Genomic DNA, 18,627 nt, shown 5'->3' with positions numbered 1-18,627 from the left:
GCTTCTGCCAATATCCCCCATCTACCCCGCAATGATCATTTATTGCAGGGCCCTGGAGGGATGGTATTTTGGGGAGGAACAAAAGGTGACTGATAGAATGTCGCAGAAGATCTTTTCTCCTCTTGTCATTGTGAGTCCTATTCACTTCCCACTAGCTATTTTTCCAACCCTTGGGGAGTACATGCTCCCTCTGGGGTGGGAGGCTGCATGTGAAGACTCTGGTGCACGTGTGTACCAGATTGGATGTCCTTGTTGCCCCCCTATTTGTCCTTGAAATTCAGGCTGGACTTTCTTCCTCGCACACAGTTCAGGAGCGTTGGAAAGCTTGGCTGCTGTCCAGTGAAGCTGGGGGTGGCTGACTACTAGGCAAGTTCACCACAACTGATGGCAGGGCTTGGGACTGTGCAGTCACCACCTTAGGGAGACTTTCTGACTGCCAGTCCGTCACGTGGGCAGGGAGAGCTGCAGCACCCGGGCTCAACACAGCTGAGCAGATGCCCAGACCTGAAATTCCCATCGGTGGAAACCCGAAGGAGCAGCAGGAAAACTGGATCGGAGCCCAAGAACTGGAATTATTACTGCCGCGCCCAAGAGGTCAGGATGAGATGAGTTTCACACGGGTTTGTCGATTTCAGTTTTGGAGGCTTACCTCTAAAATAGCTGGCCTGGTGTTGTTCTGAGAGCCAGAGCAGTTTCCTAAAAGAAGGCTAGAAGACCCAGTTCTCCAGTACCAGTCGCCATGTTTCTCCTGCTTTCCAGTATTTATAGTTCCTGACCCTAAGAGAGAGCCTCAGTCTTCAATGTCTTCCTTAATTCTTAATGTTACAGTGAAAGCAAGGAGTGCGGGATTGTTCCCCAGGGCTTCCCCGCTTTTCAATCCTCCCCATCTGCCCCCAAAATGGGAGGCTAAGCAGGAAGAGATTTGGAGGTGACTGGGGAACCACGTCGATCCACTCTGGTGGAGTTTGGGGCTGCCTCTTTGCAATTTTATTTAATGTTTACTTAACCATGTGGTTAGGGGGAAAAAAGTCAATTGCCTATGAACCATCAATATACAAGATGAACAGAGGTCAGGAGATTTCCCAGAGGCTAGTCGGAGGGTGGGGTGGAAGAGGATAGATTCATAGATATTTTCATATTTTTATAATCCTGTCATATTTTATAGCATACCCTAAATAAATTAAGAAGCTAGGTCTGTAAGGGATTTTCCCCCCAGCTCTTTGAAGCTGCTGAACTTGTTGAGCGGCGTGGGGGGAGGGGGGTGTTGAGCGTGTGTTCACTTCTTGCTTATTTGCATAGACTTTAAAAAATAATGTTTACCACATATAGGCAAAAAACCCTTTGAGTTGCTTCCTATTGCCTAGGGCATAAAAAACACAATTTCCTCAACCTGGCATTTAAGAACTTCCACAATTGGGCTCTTGCCTACCTTTTGGACCTGATTTAAACTGCTCCCCTTCATAAATGTTATATTCCAGCTAACCTGGTCCATCCGTTCCTCTGATTCTGTGTAGCTGCACAAGTTATCTCCCATGGGAATCATAGGATCACATAGGGCTGAAAAAGACCTTCAAGAACATCTGGTATAACAGAAATGAGGACACTGAGTCCCACAGGTGGTTTAACCTGCCCAAGTTTACACAGGTTCTAAGGGGCAAAGCCTAGATTTGAACCTAGATCCTATAACCCCAAGTTCAGTGCTCCTCCAACAACACTCAGCTCAGCTTGGAAGCTTTCCCTGACTCCCATCCCCAGCCCACCAGGTGCTCTCTCTCCCATGGAAAGTTATCTTCATCTGCTTATTTGTGTATGGATTCTCCCCAACTTCACTTCTTTCAAACAGGAGCTGTTTTTTGACTTTTTGTCCTCTCAAGCATAGTATCTTCAATAAATGGTACAGTGATGCACTGTCTGCACATGAAAACGTCAGAGGGGGAGTAACAGGTGATAGAGTGGAAAGACCACTGGCTCTGGAGTAAGATGACTGGGATTCAAATTCTGCTCTGAACCGGAAACCCCAGGGTGTCCATTAAATGGGGAATGGCTGAGCAGATTTTGGCATATGAATGTAATGGAACACAACTGTGCTCCAAGAGAGGACAAAGGGGACAGTTATAGAGAAAACTGGACAGACTTTGTGAACTGATGCAGAGGGAAGCAGTCAGAACCAGAATACTTCATACAGTAACCAAAATGTAAAGCAAACCACTTTGAAAGGTCATCAGCAGGATGACCAACCTCAACAACAGAGCATCCGTGAAGTGATAACCCAACATTCACTGACAAAGAGGTAATGGACTCAAGGTGCAGAATGTTTGGGCACGATCGACATGGACTTGTTTTGCTTGACTATGTATATTTGTTAGAAGGTTCCTGGGCCCTTAGTTCTCCATCTGTAAAATGAGAGGTTTGGTTGGATTGGAGGCCTTCTGAGGCCCATTCTAGCTATAGGTCCATGATGTGAGGGGATACTGCCTTTGCTGCAGCCTAATAATGTTGCTGACACTCCTCCTGCCTTCCCCCCTTCCTTCTCTAACTCAGCACCTTTGGCATTCTCAAATATTAGAAGAGGAAAATTAAATATTTATGAATGGTGAATTCAGTGTGAGCATGATTTTTCAGGAAGCCTTCTGTCTGCTTCTCTCTGTGTTTCTATATATCATCCTCATTAGTAAATCAACTAGATCAAAAGACTGAATTGATTTAGTAAGGAGGACAAATACCAAAGCTTAAAATAAAAGTAACTATTTTTTGATGCAACCATAGACTCACTTGGAACAGGAACAAGGGGACTATTTATTTAGGTTTTTTAAAAAAAGACATTTGCCCTAGGGTATATTTACATAATTAAATACACACATTCTGAAAAACATCAGTAGCCACACTTTATCTTATTATGTCCTTTATGTATATGTCAGACTAAAATGATAGATCTTGTATTAAACTCTAAAAACTATTAATAGGCAAATGTATATTGTTCTATTCTTTTTTTTTTTTTTTTTTGGTGAGGCAATTGAGGATAAGTGACTTGCCCAGGGTCACATAGCTAATAAGTGTCAAGTGTCTGAGGTCGGATTTGAACTCAGGTCCTCCTGACTCCAGGGCTGGTGCTCTATACACTGCATCACCTAGCTGCCCCTGCCCTATTCTTTATAAATAGGAAGTAACTGGGTAGCTTGGTGGCTCAGATGATGGCTGGCCTCAAACACATAGCTCTGAGATCCTGGGCTAGTCACTTAACCTCTTGTTTGCCTTAATCCATTGGAAAAAGAAATGGCAAACCACTCCAGTAGCTTTGCCAAGAAAACCCCATATGGGTCACAAAGATTTGGACATGACTGACAAATCCTTCATAAAAAATACCATGCCTTCCTTTCTTTGATTTTCTTGATCTTGGAATTCCTTTAAGTAAGATATTTTTAATATATAGGATGAGTTTTTTAATAGTTAGGGTATATAGGGAGGTGGGAGAGGCAAATTTGCCACTGATTGTGGGTGTTATACAGTGATGTAGTTATATAGGTGAAAATCAACTCCTAAATTAACTTTAAAAGCAGAAGCTGCCGAAGACAATACAAAGAACAAAATTTACTTACATTGTTGCTCACAAATTTGAAATAAGAGCTATAGGTTGCTGAAAATACTTTTCTGCATAGAATTCTTTATAACAAAACATTAATTCTGATGATATGGACTTTTTCCTAATACAATAACCATGAAATAAACTATAAAATGTAATACACAAACATTGGTAACATGCTAAACGTTTTTCCTCACTAGAACTTTTTCCCTAAAATTCTGTGATCGTTTGTGCTAATATCTAAGTTAAAAAAAACCACGAGGGGGCAGCTAGGTGATGTAGTAGATAAAGCACTGGCCCTGGATTCAGGAGGACCTGAGTTCAAGTCCAGCCTCAGACACTTGACACTTACTAGCTGTGTGACCCTGGGCAAGTCACTTAACCCTCATTGCCCTGCAAAAAAATTAAAAAACAAAAAACCCAAAAAAATCCATAACCCTAACACATTGATTTCTTTTCTTTCTTTCTTTCTTTTTTCTTTTTTTTTGGTGAGGCAATTGGGGTTAAGTGACTTGCCCAGGGTCACACAGCTAGTAAGTGTCAAGTGTCTGAGGCTGGATTTGAACTCAGGTCCTCCTGACTCCAGGGCCAGTGCTCTATCCACTGTGCCACAAAGCTGCCCCTAACACATTGATTTCTGACATTAATTTTTCACAACACATGAAATCTACAGTACCACACTGTACAGAAAATAAAATTCTTAAAACAAAAACATTTAAAAACTGAATTTTACTTTCCACTGTGTCAAATCGTGGTGTGAGGGTATTGTACTGTATACTATATTGCTATAAACCTCTCTACCACAGTCACCTTCTCAAAACCAAGGAAGAGGCTGTTGGAACTTTAGTTGTTGCTGTTGGAAGACACAGAGTTTGGTGAGGTCTTGACATCACCTTGGAGTCTAAAGGACTTGCATTATGCTTGGGGGCAGAACTGCAATGTAAAATTTGAGTTTTAAAGGCAAACAATGAAAATGTGCTTGAGTCTACAATGGTAGGATGAAAAAGAACAGTGAAATTGCCTGGTAGGATACCAACCTCTCCACACACTTGCATGCATTGCATCTCTCCTTTATACTCTACTGCTCATAGCTACAAACGTTGCCAACATGAAAGTGAAAATGAGGTTACTAATAAAATCACAGGAATGCTTGAAGTAACGAAAATTAGGCAGGCAATGTTGAGGAATGACTGTATTTAGATTGTTCACAGAGAAAACTTGTACAAGTTGATAAAGTCAAAGGGCCTCCATTTGAATATCAGCTTTTATTACAATTTATTTCATAATATTATGTTTAAAGAAACTCACTGGAAGAAGGCATATACATTTTCTTGCTAAGTTACTTTTGTGTTATATCAAAGTATTGATTTCCTTTTGTTATGCACATTGCTTTTTTCCCCAAATTCTAGGAGTCTACTTCCTTCCTTTCTATTTTCATCCCTGGTGAACTAAAGAGGCAAACTCTTAACTTTGTGATTAAAAAAGTTAATGAGATGAGATAAGCACTGTGTGAGTCCAATGATCTTGAATCTACTTCCAGCTTTTCCCTTAATTTGTGTGATCTCAGTATCAACTACTTTACATATATCTCTTCCTTGATTTTTTTCCTACCTCAAACTTCATCTTTTATTTAGTCCTCTACTGATTTGACCATCTGTTGCTAGCTACATCTGGACAATGCTTATATTGGCTACCTATCACTATGATAACTGCCACCTCCACCTTGAAGCTAAAAAACTAGCAAAGGGATATGAAAAACCCATTGTTATAACACACTAAAGATAACTTTTGAGAGAGACTTTTTTGGAGACAATATCTGAACTTACAAAAGGTAGAATAATTAGAGTCTAGAGTTGGAAGAGACACTTGTAATTCTTTTTCTCTTCCTTAATATTATTTTATTTTTTCCAGTTTCATGTAAAGATAGTTTTCAACATTTGTTTTTATAAAATTTTGAGTTCCAAATTTTTCTCCCTACTTCCTTTCCTCCCCTTCCCACAAAACAAACAACCAATCTGATATAGGTTATACATGTACACTCATGTTAAACATATTTCCACATTAGTCATATTGTGACAGAAGAATCAGAACAAAAGGGGAAAACCTCAAGAAAGAAAAAAAAAGTGGAAATAGTATGATTCCATCTGCATTCAGAATCCACAGTTCTTTTTCTGGATGTGGAAAGCATTTTCCATCACGAGTCCTTTGGAATTGTCTTAGATCATTGTATTTCTGAGAAGAGCTAAGTCTATCACAACTGATCATTGCACAATGTTGCTGTGGCTGTGTACAATGTTCTCCTGGTTCTGCTCCTCTCACTCAGCATCAGTTCATGTAAGTCTTTCCAGGTTTCTCTGAACTCTGCCTGCTCATCATTTCTTTTTTTTTTTCATATAAGGTATTTTATTTTTCCGTTACATGTAAAAATAGTTCTCAACTTTCGTTTACACAAGCTTTACAATTTCAGATTTTTCTCCCTCCCTCTCCTCCCTCCCCCCTCCCCTAGACAGCAGGCAATCTGATATAGGTTATATCTATATATCTATATACACACACACACACACACATATATATATCTATATATACACACACATATATATATATACACATAATAACATTAATCCTATTTCTGCATTAATCCTGTTACAAGAGAAAAAATCAGAGCAGTGATGCAAAACCTCAAAAAAAAAAAAAAAACCAGCACCCAAAACAAAAGAAATAGTATGGTTCAATCAGCATCTATACTCCACAGGTCTTTTTTTTTTTCTTGGAATTGGAGATCCTCTTCTATCATGAGTTCCCTGGAACTCTTCTGTGCCATTGCATTGGTGAGAAGAATATAGTCCATCACAGTAGGTCAACACTCAATGTTGATGATACTGTGTACAATGTTCTTCTGGTTCTGCTCATCTCTCTCATCATCAGCTCACATAAGACCCTCCAGGTTTCTCTGAACTCCTCCTGCTCATCATTTCTTACAGCACAATAGTATTCCATTGTATTCATATACCACAACTTGTCCAGCCATTCCCCAATTGATGGGCACCCCCTCAACTTCCAATTCCTTGCTACCACGTAAAGAGCAGCTATAAATATTTTTGTACATGTGGGTCCCTTTCCCCCTTCCATGATTTCTTTGGGGAAAAGACCTAAAAGTGGAATTGCTGGGTCAAAGGGTATGCACAGCTTTATCGCCCTTTGGGCATAATTCCAAATTGCTCTCCAGAATGGTTGGATCAGTTCACAGCTCCACCAACAATGCATTAGTGTTCCAATTTTCCCACAGCTTCTCCAACATTTATTATCTTCCTTTTTTGTCATTTTAGCCAATCTGATAGGTGTCAGATGGTACCTCAGAGTTGTTTTAATTTGCATCTCTCTAATCATTAGAGATTTAGCCTGCTCATCATTTCTTACAGAACAATAGTATTCCATTACATTCATATACCACAACTTGTTCAGCCATTCCCCAAATGATGGTCATCCCCTTAATTTCCAACTTTTAGAGCTACTATATATTTTTGTACATGTAGGTCCTTTCCCTTTTTTATGATCTCTTTGGGATATAGATCTAGTAGTGGTATTTCTGGGTCAAAGAGTATGCAGTTTTATAGCCCTTTGGACATAGTTCCAAATTGTTTTCCACCAACTATGTATTATTAGCGTTCCAATTTCCCCACATCTCCAACATTTATCATTTTCCTTTTTTGTCATATTAGGCAATCTGAAAGGTGTGAGGTGGTACCTCAGAGTTGTTTTAATTTGCATTTCTCGAATGAATAGTGATTTAGAACATTTTCATGTGGCAATACATTCATCTGAAAACTGCCTGTTGCTATCCTTTGAACATTTCTTGATTGAGAAATGACTTGTATACTTATAAATTTGATTCCTTCTCTATATATTCTAGAAATGAGGCCTTTATCAGAAATACTGACTGTAAAAATTGTTTCTCAGTTTTCTACTTTCCTTCTAATCTTGGCTGTATTGGTTTTGTTTGTACAAAAACTTAAAAATTTTTAATTTGATGTAATCAAAATGATCCATTTTGCATTTCATAATATTCTCTCTCGTTTGGTCATAAATTCTTTCACTCTCCATAGATGTGAGAGGTAAACTATTCCTTCCTCTCCTAATTTGCCTGTGGTAGATAATGGTGATTCTTTATATCAGTCCTTTCATTCAAATAAGAACCCTCAGGTCTAAAGAGATCATAAAGATAAATGACAGAACTAGAACCTAGGGTCATCTGCTTATTTCAACACATTAACTGATCTCTCCCGGGGCCACAGAGATATTGATTTGATTATGATTCCAGAATAGGAGAGAGGGAAAATGCAGGGGCATTTCTGGGGGGAGTAGGAATAATGTGAAGTATGGCTGAAGCCTTGGCAGAGAGTAGTGGGCCAGGTGAGGAACTTGCCAAACAAAGCAGCAGGGCCCTGGGCTGCAGTTCCAGGTCTAAAAGACCTAAGATCTCTAGGACATTGTTGTCCAGTAGCAAGGTGGCTTCCTTGGGAGATTCCCAAGGAGCAGGGAGTAAAAAGGATTATGTTCAAATGGCTTGACTCAGAGTAGTTACTAATGGTCCAATGTCATTTTGGCAGAAGATTATCCCAGGGATCTGTGGTGAGCTTCTGTGCTGTTCAACATCTTGACAGGTTAGAACTTTGGCATGAATCTAATCAGATGAAATTCAATATGGATAAATGTAAAGTCTCACGTTGCAGTTGGATTCAGAAAACCCACTTCACAGGGACTGGATGGGGAGAGGGGGAGGTACGGTTAGAAGCAGTTTGTCTCAAAAAGATCTCCATGTTTTAGAGCAGTATGAGTCCACAGTGTAATGTGATGACTGGCCTACATCATGAGAGGCCAAGCTCCCTGGAATAAGAAGGTGACAGACCCGAGTTCAGATCCAGCCTCAGGCACTTCTTACTACTTGTGTCACCCTGGCAAAGTCACAACTTCTGGCTGTCTCAGTTTGTTCAAATGTAAAATGGGGATCTAATAGCACTTCTTTCCCAGAGTTGTGAGGCTCAGATGAGATCAATATTTGTAAAGCACTGAGTATGGTGCCTGGCACAGAGCAGGCGTACAATAAAGGCTTGTTCCCTTCCCCACCCCCTTTACTCTGCCCTGTTCAGAACTCATTCTTCAGGGTTCAATTCTCAGAACTCCAATTTTAGAAGGGCACTGATCAACAAATAAGCAAACATGCCTTTGAAATACCAAGTAAATAATGTGTTGTAATATTTGCATTAATATTTTTCAAAGGAAATCATAATCACATCGAATCATATTTATATGGTGCTTTTAAGTTGGCAAAACACTGTATATATGTGATCTCTTTGGGGCCTGTGAGTACAATTATTGATCCTATTTTATAGATGAGGAAACTGAGGCTCAGACATGTTAAGTGACCTGCCAAGGGTCACACAGCTATTAAGTATCAAAGGTGGCATTCAAATTCACATCTTCAACACTGTGCTGCTCACCACACTATCCTGTTGCAATAAAAAAAAAAAATCAACAAATCTACAGTAAAAAAAAAAAAAAAGAAGGGCATTGATAAGCTCATAGGTAAACCTAGAACATATTTCTTCACCTGGGGTCCATGATTTTGTTGTTTTTGGTTTTGTGTTTTTGCGGAGCAATGAGGGTTAAGTGACTTGCCCAGGGTCACACAGCTAGTAAGTGTCAAGCGTCTGAGGTTGGATTTGAACTCAGGTCCTCCTGAATCCAGGGCCAGTGCTTTATCTACTGTGCCACCTACCTGCCCCAAATTTGTTTTTTAAAAGAAAATTTTGATGACTGTATTTCAATGTAATCAGTTTCCTTCATAATTCTTTATAGTGCATTTTATGCATTTGAAAACATGATTCTGAGGAGTCCATAAGCTTCACCAGACTGCCAAAGGGGTCCAGGACACAAAAAAGCTGAAGCAGTCCTGATCTAGAGGAAAGCAGCCAAGACGAAGCAAGGTCTCAAGTACATCTTATATAACGAACTGAAGACACCAGAGATGTTTTATCTGGAGAAGAGAAAACCCAAGGAAAATGAGAGCCATCTTTAAGGACATTACAGGCTATCTTGTGGGAGAGGGAAGAGAGAAGCAGGAGGAATGGCTGGAAGCTACAAAGAGGCAATTTTAGCTTGATCTCCAGAAAATCTCTATTCCAATTAGAGCTCTCCAAAAGTGGAATGGACTGGGCTGGGAGGTAGTCAATTCTTCTCACTGAAGGTCTTTAAGCAGATCCTGGATGATTATTCTAGTGTGTGGTACAGGTGAGGTGTCAAAACTCCTCTGCCAGTGCCAAGACCCAGATTTAAATGTAATTGGGAAATATGCAGTATGAGGTAGATGATGTTAATTTGTGGGTTTTAAAGTTTTAATTTTTAATCTACAGCCCTAAGGATCCATTTTTACTTACATTTTACACCTCTGTTGTATTCTTTTTTACCTAAGGGTAGGACTAGGTGGTTGCTAAGCTTTCTTTCAACTCAAATTCTATAATTATATACATCACTGACCAAGAATTAGGTAAACTCCTAGGTGGTGCAGTGGATAGAGCACTGGCCCTGGATTCAGGAGGACCTGAGTTCAAATCCAGCCTCAGACACTTAACACTTACTAGCTGTGTGACCCTGGGCAAGTCACTTAACCCCAATTGCCTCACCAAAAAAACCAAAACAAAAACAAGAATTAGGCAAACTCACTCTCTTTAAATCTACTGTGTATATGTGTGTGCTGAATGGCAGTGAATTAGAAAATGTTAAACGTTTGTTACACTAAAATTGCAGACAAATTTTAGCTAATGAAATATTTCTTCTTAGTACATTTTTGAAACAAAATTTTCAAAGGAAAATGTAAAATTTCTGGCTAGAAGCTAAGCCAAAAAAATTTAGATTTTCTCTCATAAGACAGTTCGTTTAAAACAAAAAGGATACATACTTTAATTTAGATAAATTTTCTCTTCTTCATAAACTCAAATAAATATCCATATCAGTAAATATACCTGAGGACATTGTTTGAAGTACCTTTATTAAAATAGGGAATAAAAGTTAAAAAAAATATTTACATAAAAGAATTTAATCATCTATTTAGTTTTAAAAATATTCTCCATAGATGACAGGAATGACACTTCAAATTCATGATCAGAAAATCTGCTTACAGACTGACGAGCATTCTTCCTTATTTGAAGCCTCTCTTCAGTAGACAAACAAAGGATATGAGCCATAGTTTCTGCATAGTCTTCTTCACTTTCTGCCAGGAATCCAGTTATGTTACCTTCATAAGGCACAACAATGTCAAGCTTTGGGCCTCCTGAATTGTGAGCCAGAATAATTGTCCCAGCAGCCATACATTCCACAATCCCTAAATACATAAGAATAAGCAAGGACAATTATTACCAAAGGCATCATATTTTAATTTCCTATATATGCCCACTAAAACAGAGGTTACCAGAGGTCATTTATGAATTCAGTACTCCAAGTTTAGAAACTGATGAGGAACCGAATTAAGTATTGGTTAGTATTTGTGCATATATTTGTGCACTAAATGGATTAGGAAATTTGTTTCTGTTACATGATTTCAGTGACAAGTACTATAAAAATATGAAATAAACTAGAGCCCCACTCAAAGAGGGAGCAGAATTCAGTATGAAGCAAGCCAATCTCAAAATTTGCAGAATAATGTAGGTCAAAGATTCAATACAATACAATTCAATTCAATACAATACCAATTCAATAGAATTGGTTTCATGATACCAAATAGGTTAAGAACCCATGGTTTAGGCTGAGAAACATTCCAAGAAGGGGAAACGTCAGAGCAAAAGCACAGAATGAGCTGGTTTAGTAACTGATGTAGCTAAAGGAGCTTATTGTAAGGAGCCACATCTTTTTTAGGGAAGTCTTGAGGGTTGTGTGAGAGCAAAGCTCCAATCTATTATTAACCAGAACTTTAAAAGTGGCCATTAAGGTACCAAGAAAGGTCTCTGAAGCTAAGGACAAAACTCACCAATTCCAAAATGCTCGTTCCACATAGTGTGAAGGCCAATTGTTGCCTTCGACAAATAATACTTTAATTCTTCAAATGGAATATTGATTTGAAATTCCACATTTTCCTGAACTCCCAGGTCTTCACAAAGCTTTTTAAGTTGATTTACCCGATCTTCATCATCTCTGTTACGACAACCTCCAATTAGGACAAGTTTAAGTGAAGGATCCTTTCCAGCCATCTCTTCCAGCAACTTTGCAAAGGCTCTGATCTGCAAAGCATGGTTCTTTTCAGGCCTGAACTGGCCAAGAGAGACCAGTATAGTTTCAGAGGTTGTCTGCTTTTCATGTAATGGAATGTCCAGAAACGTCTTCACATCACATGGTGGATAAACAACGCTACAACAACTTTGGACCTTCCAGAGGGATAGAATATGGTTTAGCGTCCATGAAGAATTGACCATGACTACATCACTGCAAGATCCAACCAATCCATAAATCATAGCAAATAAATAATAGTAGATGAGCTTCACTTTGCTGAGAAAAACATTTTTTGTAATAAAGGTGGCATTGTTAAATCCAGCACTTTGATTTCTCACAACAGAGAGCATATCAGTACTGATGGTAGGGTAGTGGACATAACAGCCAACTTTGCAGTCTCCTAAATACTTAAACAGTGGCAGTGTAAAAGCATAACCCATGGAGTCAATGTAAACATCAGGCACGCACTTCACAAGAGCTTCCCAGCCAAGAAAAAAGGACCCAAGGCTCTGGCCCAGCAAAGTAAAGTGAGGATAGAGTGATGCTTCCACAAGGTAACGTTTTCTTAAAAACACAAACTTCACTGGATGGACTAGTTTGATGTTGAATCTTCTGAAAGCATCATCTAGGATTTGTTCACCGGTGACATTCTCATCACCAGTATAAACAACATAAGTTGCTTCATGATACCTAAAAAAATATCATTTCATTTAAAACTGGCAAATGTTATGGGAAATGTTTGTTTTCCAATCATACGGTAGCTTCTTTTAAGGCTACTTAGTGGTGTTCAGGGTTTTATAAACTGTCTATTATTACTGGTGGACTCTATTTAGCCACTCCCTTTATCCTGTGTCTCCTGATCCAAGTTTTAATGGCACTTAAAATTTTTTTTTGAGTACATGTTGTCATTTCCTGTAATACACACAGGATAGTCATAAAGAGGCTTTAAAACTAAAGAATGGTTTCCTTGTATTTTCTCAAGCACAGCACTTTGCAAATAATGGATGTTAATACAAAGTATTTGACTTAGTGTTGTTTTAAAAAGCGAACACTTCTGTACTAACAATTTCAATTGATAGTTTTGCTCAGGGCCTCAGCCATGTCATTAGGTGGAATTATAGAGCCGTGGACTCTTAGAGTTGGAAAAGATCCCAGGAGTTTGGTCTCACCTCTACTTGAAGCAAGAGAATCCACTTGACAACATCATGGACAAATGTCATCAAGCCTCTGCTTCCAGTCCTCTGGAAATAATCTATTTTCTCCTGAGATAGCCCTAGCTCTTTCTGTTTTAGGAAACCCTTGACTTTTTTTTCTTTTTGGTGAGGCAATTGGGGTTAAGTGACTTGCCTAGGGTCACACAGCTAGTAAGTGTTAAGTGTCTGAGGCCAGATTTGAACTCAGGTCCTCCTGACTCCAGAGCCGATGTTCTATCTAGTGTGCCACCTAGCTGCCCCAACCCTTGACTTCTTTTTTTTTTAAGTGAGGCAATTGGGGTTAAGTGACTTGCCCAGGGTCACACAGCTAGTAAGTGTTAAGTGTTTGAGGCTGGATTTGAACTCAGGTCCTCCTGAATCCAGGGCCGGTGCTCTAGCCACTGCGCCATCTAGCTGCCCCCCCCCTTTTTTTGCGGGGCAATGGGGGTTAAGTGACTTGCCCAGGGTTACACAGCTAGTAAGTGTCAGGTGTCTGAGGCTGGATTTGAACTCAGTTACTCCTGAATCCAGGGCCATTGCTTTACCCACTGCGCCACCTAGCTGCCCCCAAACCCTTGACTTTTAATAAGCTTTTCCTCAAGTGGAGCTAACACCTGCTTCTAACTTGCACAGACTTCTAATTCTAGTTCTGCTTTCTAGGTCAAAGAAGTGTAAGGCTAATCTCTAGTCCTTAGAATACTTGAAGATATCTTTCACTTTGCCTGCTCCTTCTCTTCTCCCACTTGCCAAGTGTTCACTTCCAACCAATCCTTATGTGACAGTTTACTTCCATGCCCATCCAGGTTGCTTCCATCTCAACATGCACCAGTCTGTGTCTGTCCTAAAATGCGTGGCCTGCATCCCACACACCATTCCAGATGTGTCCTGATCAGGGCAGAGTACAATAGAACTCTAGCAGAACACGACCCCTCCCTCCCCCATGAAGGCAAACTAAAATCACATTATCTTTCTTGGCTGACATATCACATTACTGATTTACATTGGGCTTGTAGTCCACCCCAAACACCCAGGTTCTTCTTACTCACACTGGTACCTAGCTATACCACCTTTATCTTATAGCTAGGCAGTTGGATTCCTGGAATTCTAGGTGTGGGATTTTATATTTATCACTATTATAGTTCATCTTATTGTTCCTACCTATCAAATATTTTTTGCTATTCTTTTCCACAAAAGAATGGAACAGTGACTTTTTTGGGGGGTGGGGCAATGAGGGTTAAGTGACTTGGCCAGGGTCACACAGCTAGTAAGTGTCAAGTGTCTGAGGTCAAATTTGAACTCAGGTCCTCCTGAATCCAGGGCTGGTGCTTTATCCACTTAGCCACCTAGCTGCCCGTAACAGTGACTTTTGATGTTCTAGCTGTTAATAATTATCTTTCAGAAATAAGTGAAATTCATTTTCCTGACAATTCAGTGCAATAGGAAAACCAAAGAACATCATGATCTCTATGCTCAAGGAGTTTGCAACCTAGGGAGAGAAAAGGTTAACAACTAGCTGCCAATTCAATGTGAAACTATGTCATTTTCTCATATCTTATCTGGCTGGACAACTCAGACAGACTTTCCCCAGGATGATCTCATTAGTTTATCAGCTCATCAGCTTAGGTACTCCTTTACCAGTACCCTGAGGCTCTGTGGGTGAGGCTGAGAATGCCAAACCTCCATTTAAGGAGTTCAGCTGAGACATCTCCTCATTTCTCATCTGGCAACCCTACTTGAGGGTTCCTCTGCGGGACTTCTCCAAGCCCTGGCCTAGGGTACTTTTTCCTCCTCCTCCCCCTCTGGGTGGGGAAGGAGGGAAGGTTACAATTTTTAATAGAGGAAAGGTTACAATGAAGAGATCTGCCTCAGAAAAATGCATACCTACTTTTTCTGCAGAGCTCTTAGGGCACACCACAAAACTCTCTCCCCTCCACCGCCAGCATTGCAGTATGGATGAAAAAATGCAATCACCATCTGATTTTTTTTACTTCTGTAGGCTGACATGGATTTTTTCTTTTTCCGTAGTTCCATTCTGATTCTCCAAAGGACAATGATCAAACAAATACATAAAAGTATGCTTATAATTAGCCCAGGAAGGAGGAAGGAGTAAAAAAGTCTGAAATAAGAAGGGAAAAAGGTGAAATTAAGACTTCAATTCAATAAACGTTTAAGTTCCTAATGTATACAATGCACTATGGCAGGTGCTAAAAATCCAAAGATGAAAAAAGTTCCTGACTTCAAATAATTTATATCTAATAGGCAATCACATACACCCATACACACACATACACACAGAGAACAGAATTTAATTAGGACAAAGGGGAGGGCTTAGATGAAGAAATCTGAGCAAGTTTGCTTTCAGGTAGAAAACTCAGGTGAGGTTTCGCGGATGAGGTGGTGCCTGAGTATTGAATGTGGCGTATTTCTTTGTGTGTTTTTTTTGGAGGGGGAAGGGCAATGAGGGTTAAGTGACTTGCCCAGGGTCACACAGCTAGTAAGTGTCAAGTGTCAAGTGTCTGAGACTGGATTTGAACTCAGGTCCTACTCAATCTAGGGCCGGTGCTTTATCCACTGTGCCACCCAGCTGCCCCCTGAATGTAGCGTATTTCAACAGTGTGTTCAATAAGTGTGTTCCAGGAATGAGGGATGGTTTGTGCAATGGATGGAGGCAGGATAAGATTAAGGGTGGAGGTGGGGGTGAGGGACATTTTAGTTTGGTTGGAATGCATATCGTAGGAAGAAGGAAAAAGTAAAATACGGTTGAAGAGGGGGGCAGCTAGGTGGTGTAGTGGCTAAAGCACTGGCCCTGGATTCAGGAGGACCTGAATTCAAATCCGGTTTCAGACATTTGACACTTACTAGCTATGTGACATTGGGCAAGTCACTTAACCCTCATTGCCCCGCAAAAAAAAAAAAAAAGAAAGAAAAATAAAAGGAAAAACCTATTGAACTATTTTCACATTTTTTGTTGCTTTTTTGTCATTGTTCTTGTTTATTCTTTCTCCCATTTTTTCCTTTTGTTCTGATTAATGTGGAAATATGTTTAATATGATTGTGATGTATAACCTCTATCGAATTGCTTGCTGGGGTGGGCAGGAACATTTGGAATAAAAAATATCTTTACATATAATTAAGAAAAATTAAAAATTAAAATAAAATAGAAAAACAAAACACAAACAAAAAATCCTACTGAAATAATTCAGATGGGTGGCACAAGGGGAATTAGCATCACAGGGTCAAATAAGGTGATGAATGTAGGAGATATTGGCAGTAGATCTGACAACACTTGTAACTGACTTGATATGAGATGTGCAGAAGTGTCAAAAATAACCCTGGAGTTTCAGACCTCACATAATTCTTAACGTTTATGTTTCTTATGCACTTTTGTTATTTTGGATTATAATTTTCTGTGCATATGCTTTACCATCCTGCTAGAATGCAAGTAAATTCCTGAAATGCTGGTTTGTTAGATGACTCCTTTCACCTCTTTGTCTCTATCAAGGCATTTTCTCACACAAGAGTCCAATTTAATATGTATTTACAAAGTTAAGAATAGTCTGATTCTTAAAGTAATAGTCCTCATATAACTCACCTTGCTAACTCAGGCCAATTTTCTCATTTATAAAATGAAACTAGAGTCAGGGAGCACAAACACCTTCATTTATAAATGATATAAGCATTTATATAGATGTAGATTTAATATTTTAGAGCAACGGTAACCAAAGCTTTTCAAGTATGACCCCCTTTTGAGTTAAAAAAAAAATCACCGCCCAGTAACAATAGGATTATTAGTATATGTTGGCTCAGAAAAATAATATAACAAAATCTACTATGAATTTGTAATGCTTATATAACTCTGTATTTTACTAAGTACAAAAGCATTTACATATATATTTAAAAACTGTAACAGGTATGCCAGACATTCAATCTACAGAAAAGTTTTATTAAATTGAATCTCGATGAACATTTTGTTGGGGATAAAGATGTTTGTTATATCTATGGATTTTTTTTCTTTTTACAACTGCAAGTTGTCTAAAGAGTCTAGAATCCAGCGACTGGCCTTCAGCCAAAGCAGACAATTAACCAAAATTGACACATCGTTGCAAATGACACATCAAGGAGCTGTTAAGGTACACAACACAAAAAGAGGATAGGAGATACTTAGTACTAGTTGTGTAACCTTGTCACTTAACTCAGTTAACTTCAATGGGCAGTTTATTTGTCTTTCAAATGAGGGATTAGACTTGATGACCTCTAAGGTCCCCTCAAAGTCTAAATCTGTGACCATCTGATCCAATGAATTCAGCTTTAAAGTAAGTAGTGGTGCTGTGGAAGAAGCTCTGAATTTGGAATGAGAGGACCTGCTGGGTTTGAACCTTAGCTCTAAATCTATGATCTATGATCCTATGAAGTCAAAGCTCACTCTTCCCACCCACAATACAAGCATTACCTAATGGTGTGCTACACAACACCTACACGTTTCTGAGAGACAGGATGGAGTCTGGCACTAACTACTTGCCATATAAGGAAACTGACTCAGTAGATTTCATGAATTTAACGTTACGACTGTTGAAGCTGGTGCGGGATGAAGGCATCATCATGAACAGAAATGGAGATGCATGTCGATCATTAAGAACTGCGCACATAGGGCTAGCTAGGTGGCGCAGTGGATAGAGCACCGGCCCTGAAGTCAGGGGGACCTGGGTTCAAATCCGCCCTCAGACACTTGCTAGCTGTGTGACCCTGGGCAAGTCACTTAACCCCGGTTGCCTTCCCCCCCCCCCAAAAAAAGAAATGCGCACATAGGAAAACGGCTAATTAAGGAACTCAGTACTGAAAAGAACACGCTGAAGCATCTCTTGAAAACACCGCAGAGTAAGAACATAATTAATGGGCAAGAGGATAATAATATAATGGCAGCCAGCCTTTTAAGGTGAACAAAGTGCTATCTGCATTATCTTATTCGATAAGGACAGTCAATAAGCATTTATCAAGCATAAGCCACAATGCACGGATTCTCAAGACGGCGCTGGGTGCAGCGCCTGGTGAGAAAGGGAAGGAAACCCAACCACGGATTTCAACTAGGAAAAGCTGAGAATACAATCTTTACGGACCAGGCCCTGCAGCAGCCTGTCAACCAGTGAATGAAAAAAAAAAAGAAAAGAAAAAAAACCATTTGTGAAGCTCTGGGAGCTAAGCAAGACATGGCTAGCGTTGCTCAAAAGGTGCCGTGCAATGAGCTCTGGAATGTAAGGAGCTGGGTTCGAATTCTGCCTTGACCACCTGCTGCCTCTGTGATAGTGGGCAAGTCTTTTCACCTCTCTGGGCCTTAGTTTCCACACTTATCAGTGGGGGGAGGTGGATTAAATGATCACCAAGATCTCTGCAGCGGTGGAATTATTACCGCGCTAGGAATGACCCCGGGAACGGCGCAGACCAAGGGGCAGCGGGGCTGACTCTCAGATAAGTTCCCCGTCCTCGTCACGATGCCTCGGAAGGCGCCCGCCCGGGATCCTCACCTCAAAAACTTGGACAGATAGAAATTCCGCTCGCCCAACGCCATCTTCTACCGACCCCGGAACCACTTCCCGGCCC

At 40.0% G+C, this 18,627-nt stretch overlaps 1 protein-coding gene across 3 annotated transcripts; it reads right to left on the bottom strand.

Annotated features, from left to right (window-relative positions):
- Positions 1 to 7,626: 7,626 nt before the first annotated feature.
- On the bottom strand, positions 7,627 to 18,622 carry ALG11 (ALG11 alpha-1,2-mannosyltransferase). 3 transcript variants are annotated; one of them, XM_043998811.1, is made up of 5 exons: positions 18,552 to 18,622; positions 14,918 to 15,148; positions 11,601 to 12,529; positions 10,756 to 10,958; positions 7,627 to 8,464 (listed from the first exon to the last, which is right to left on the bottom strand). In XM_043998811.1, exons 1-5 carry the CDS (start codon positions 18,593 to 18,595, stop codon positions 8,441 to 8,443), a joined length of 1,431 nt encoding a protein of 476 aa, XP_043854746.1. In that variant the 5' UTR covers positions 18,596 to 18,622; the 3' UTR covers positions 7,627 to 8,440. The 3 variants fall into 3 exon arrangements, with proteins under 3 accessions (XP_043854746.1, XP_043854744.1, XP_043854743.1); XM_043998809.1 differs by lacking the exon at positions 7,627 to 8,464 and adding an exon at positions 9,334 to 10,621; XM_043998808.1 differs by lacking the exon at positions 7,627 to 8,464 and having other exon boundaries at positions 10,628 to 10,958.
- Positions 18,623 to 18,627: the final 5 nt, after the last annotated feature.

The sequence above is a fragment of the Dromiciops gliroides genome, chromosome 3 (genome assembly GCF_019393635.1).
Source record: "Dromiciops gliroides isolate mDroGli1 chromosome 3, mDroGli1.pri, whole genome shotgun sequence".
NCBI classification, from domain to species: domain Eukaryota; kingdom Metazoa; phylum Chordata; class Mammalia; order Microbiotheria; family Microbiotheriidae; genus Dromiciops; species Dromiciops gliroides.
Note: the sequence above shows the minus strand (reverse complement) of the source record. Positions and strands in the feature narration are given on the sequence as shown.

Bases quoted from the DNA above. Each gene is read 5' to 3' on its own strand.
- ALG11 (XM_043998808.1), bottom strand. From the start codon at position 18,595: ATGGCGTTGGGCGAGCGGAATTTCTATCTGTCCAAGTTTTTGAG. The intron at 15,149-18,551 runs GTGAGGATCCCG...TTCTTATTTCAG, and splicing joins TATCTGTCCAAGTTTTTGAG to ACTTTTTTACTCCTTCCTCC. The intron at 10,959-11,600 runs GTGAGTTTTGTC...TTATGTATTTAG, and splicing joins GAACGAGCATTTTGGAATTG to GGATTGTGGAATGTATGGCT.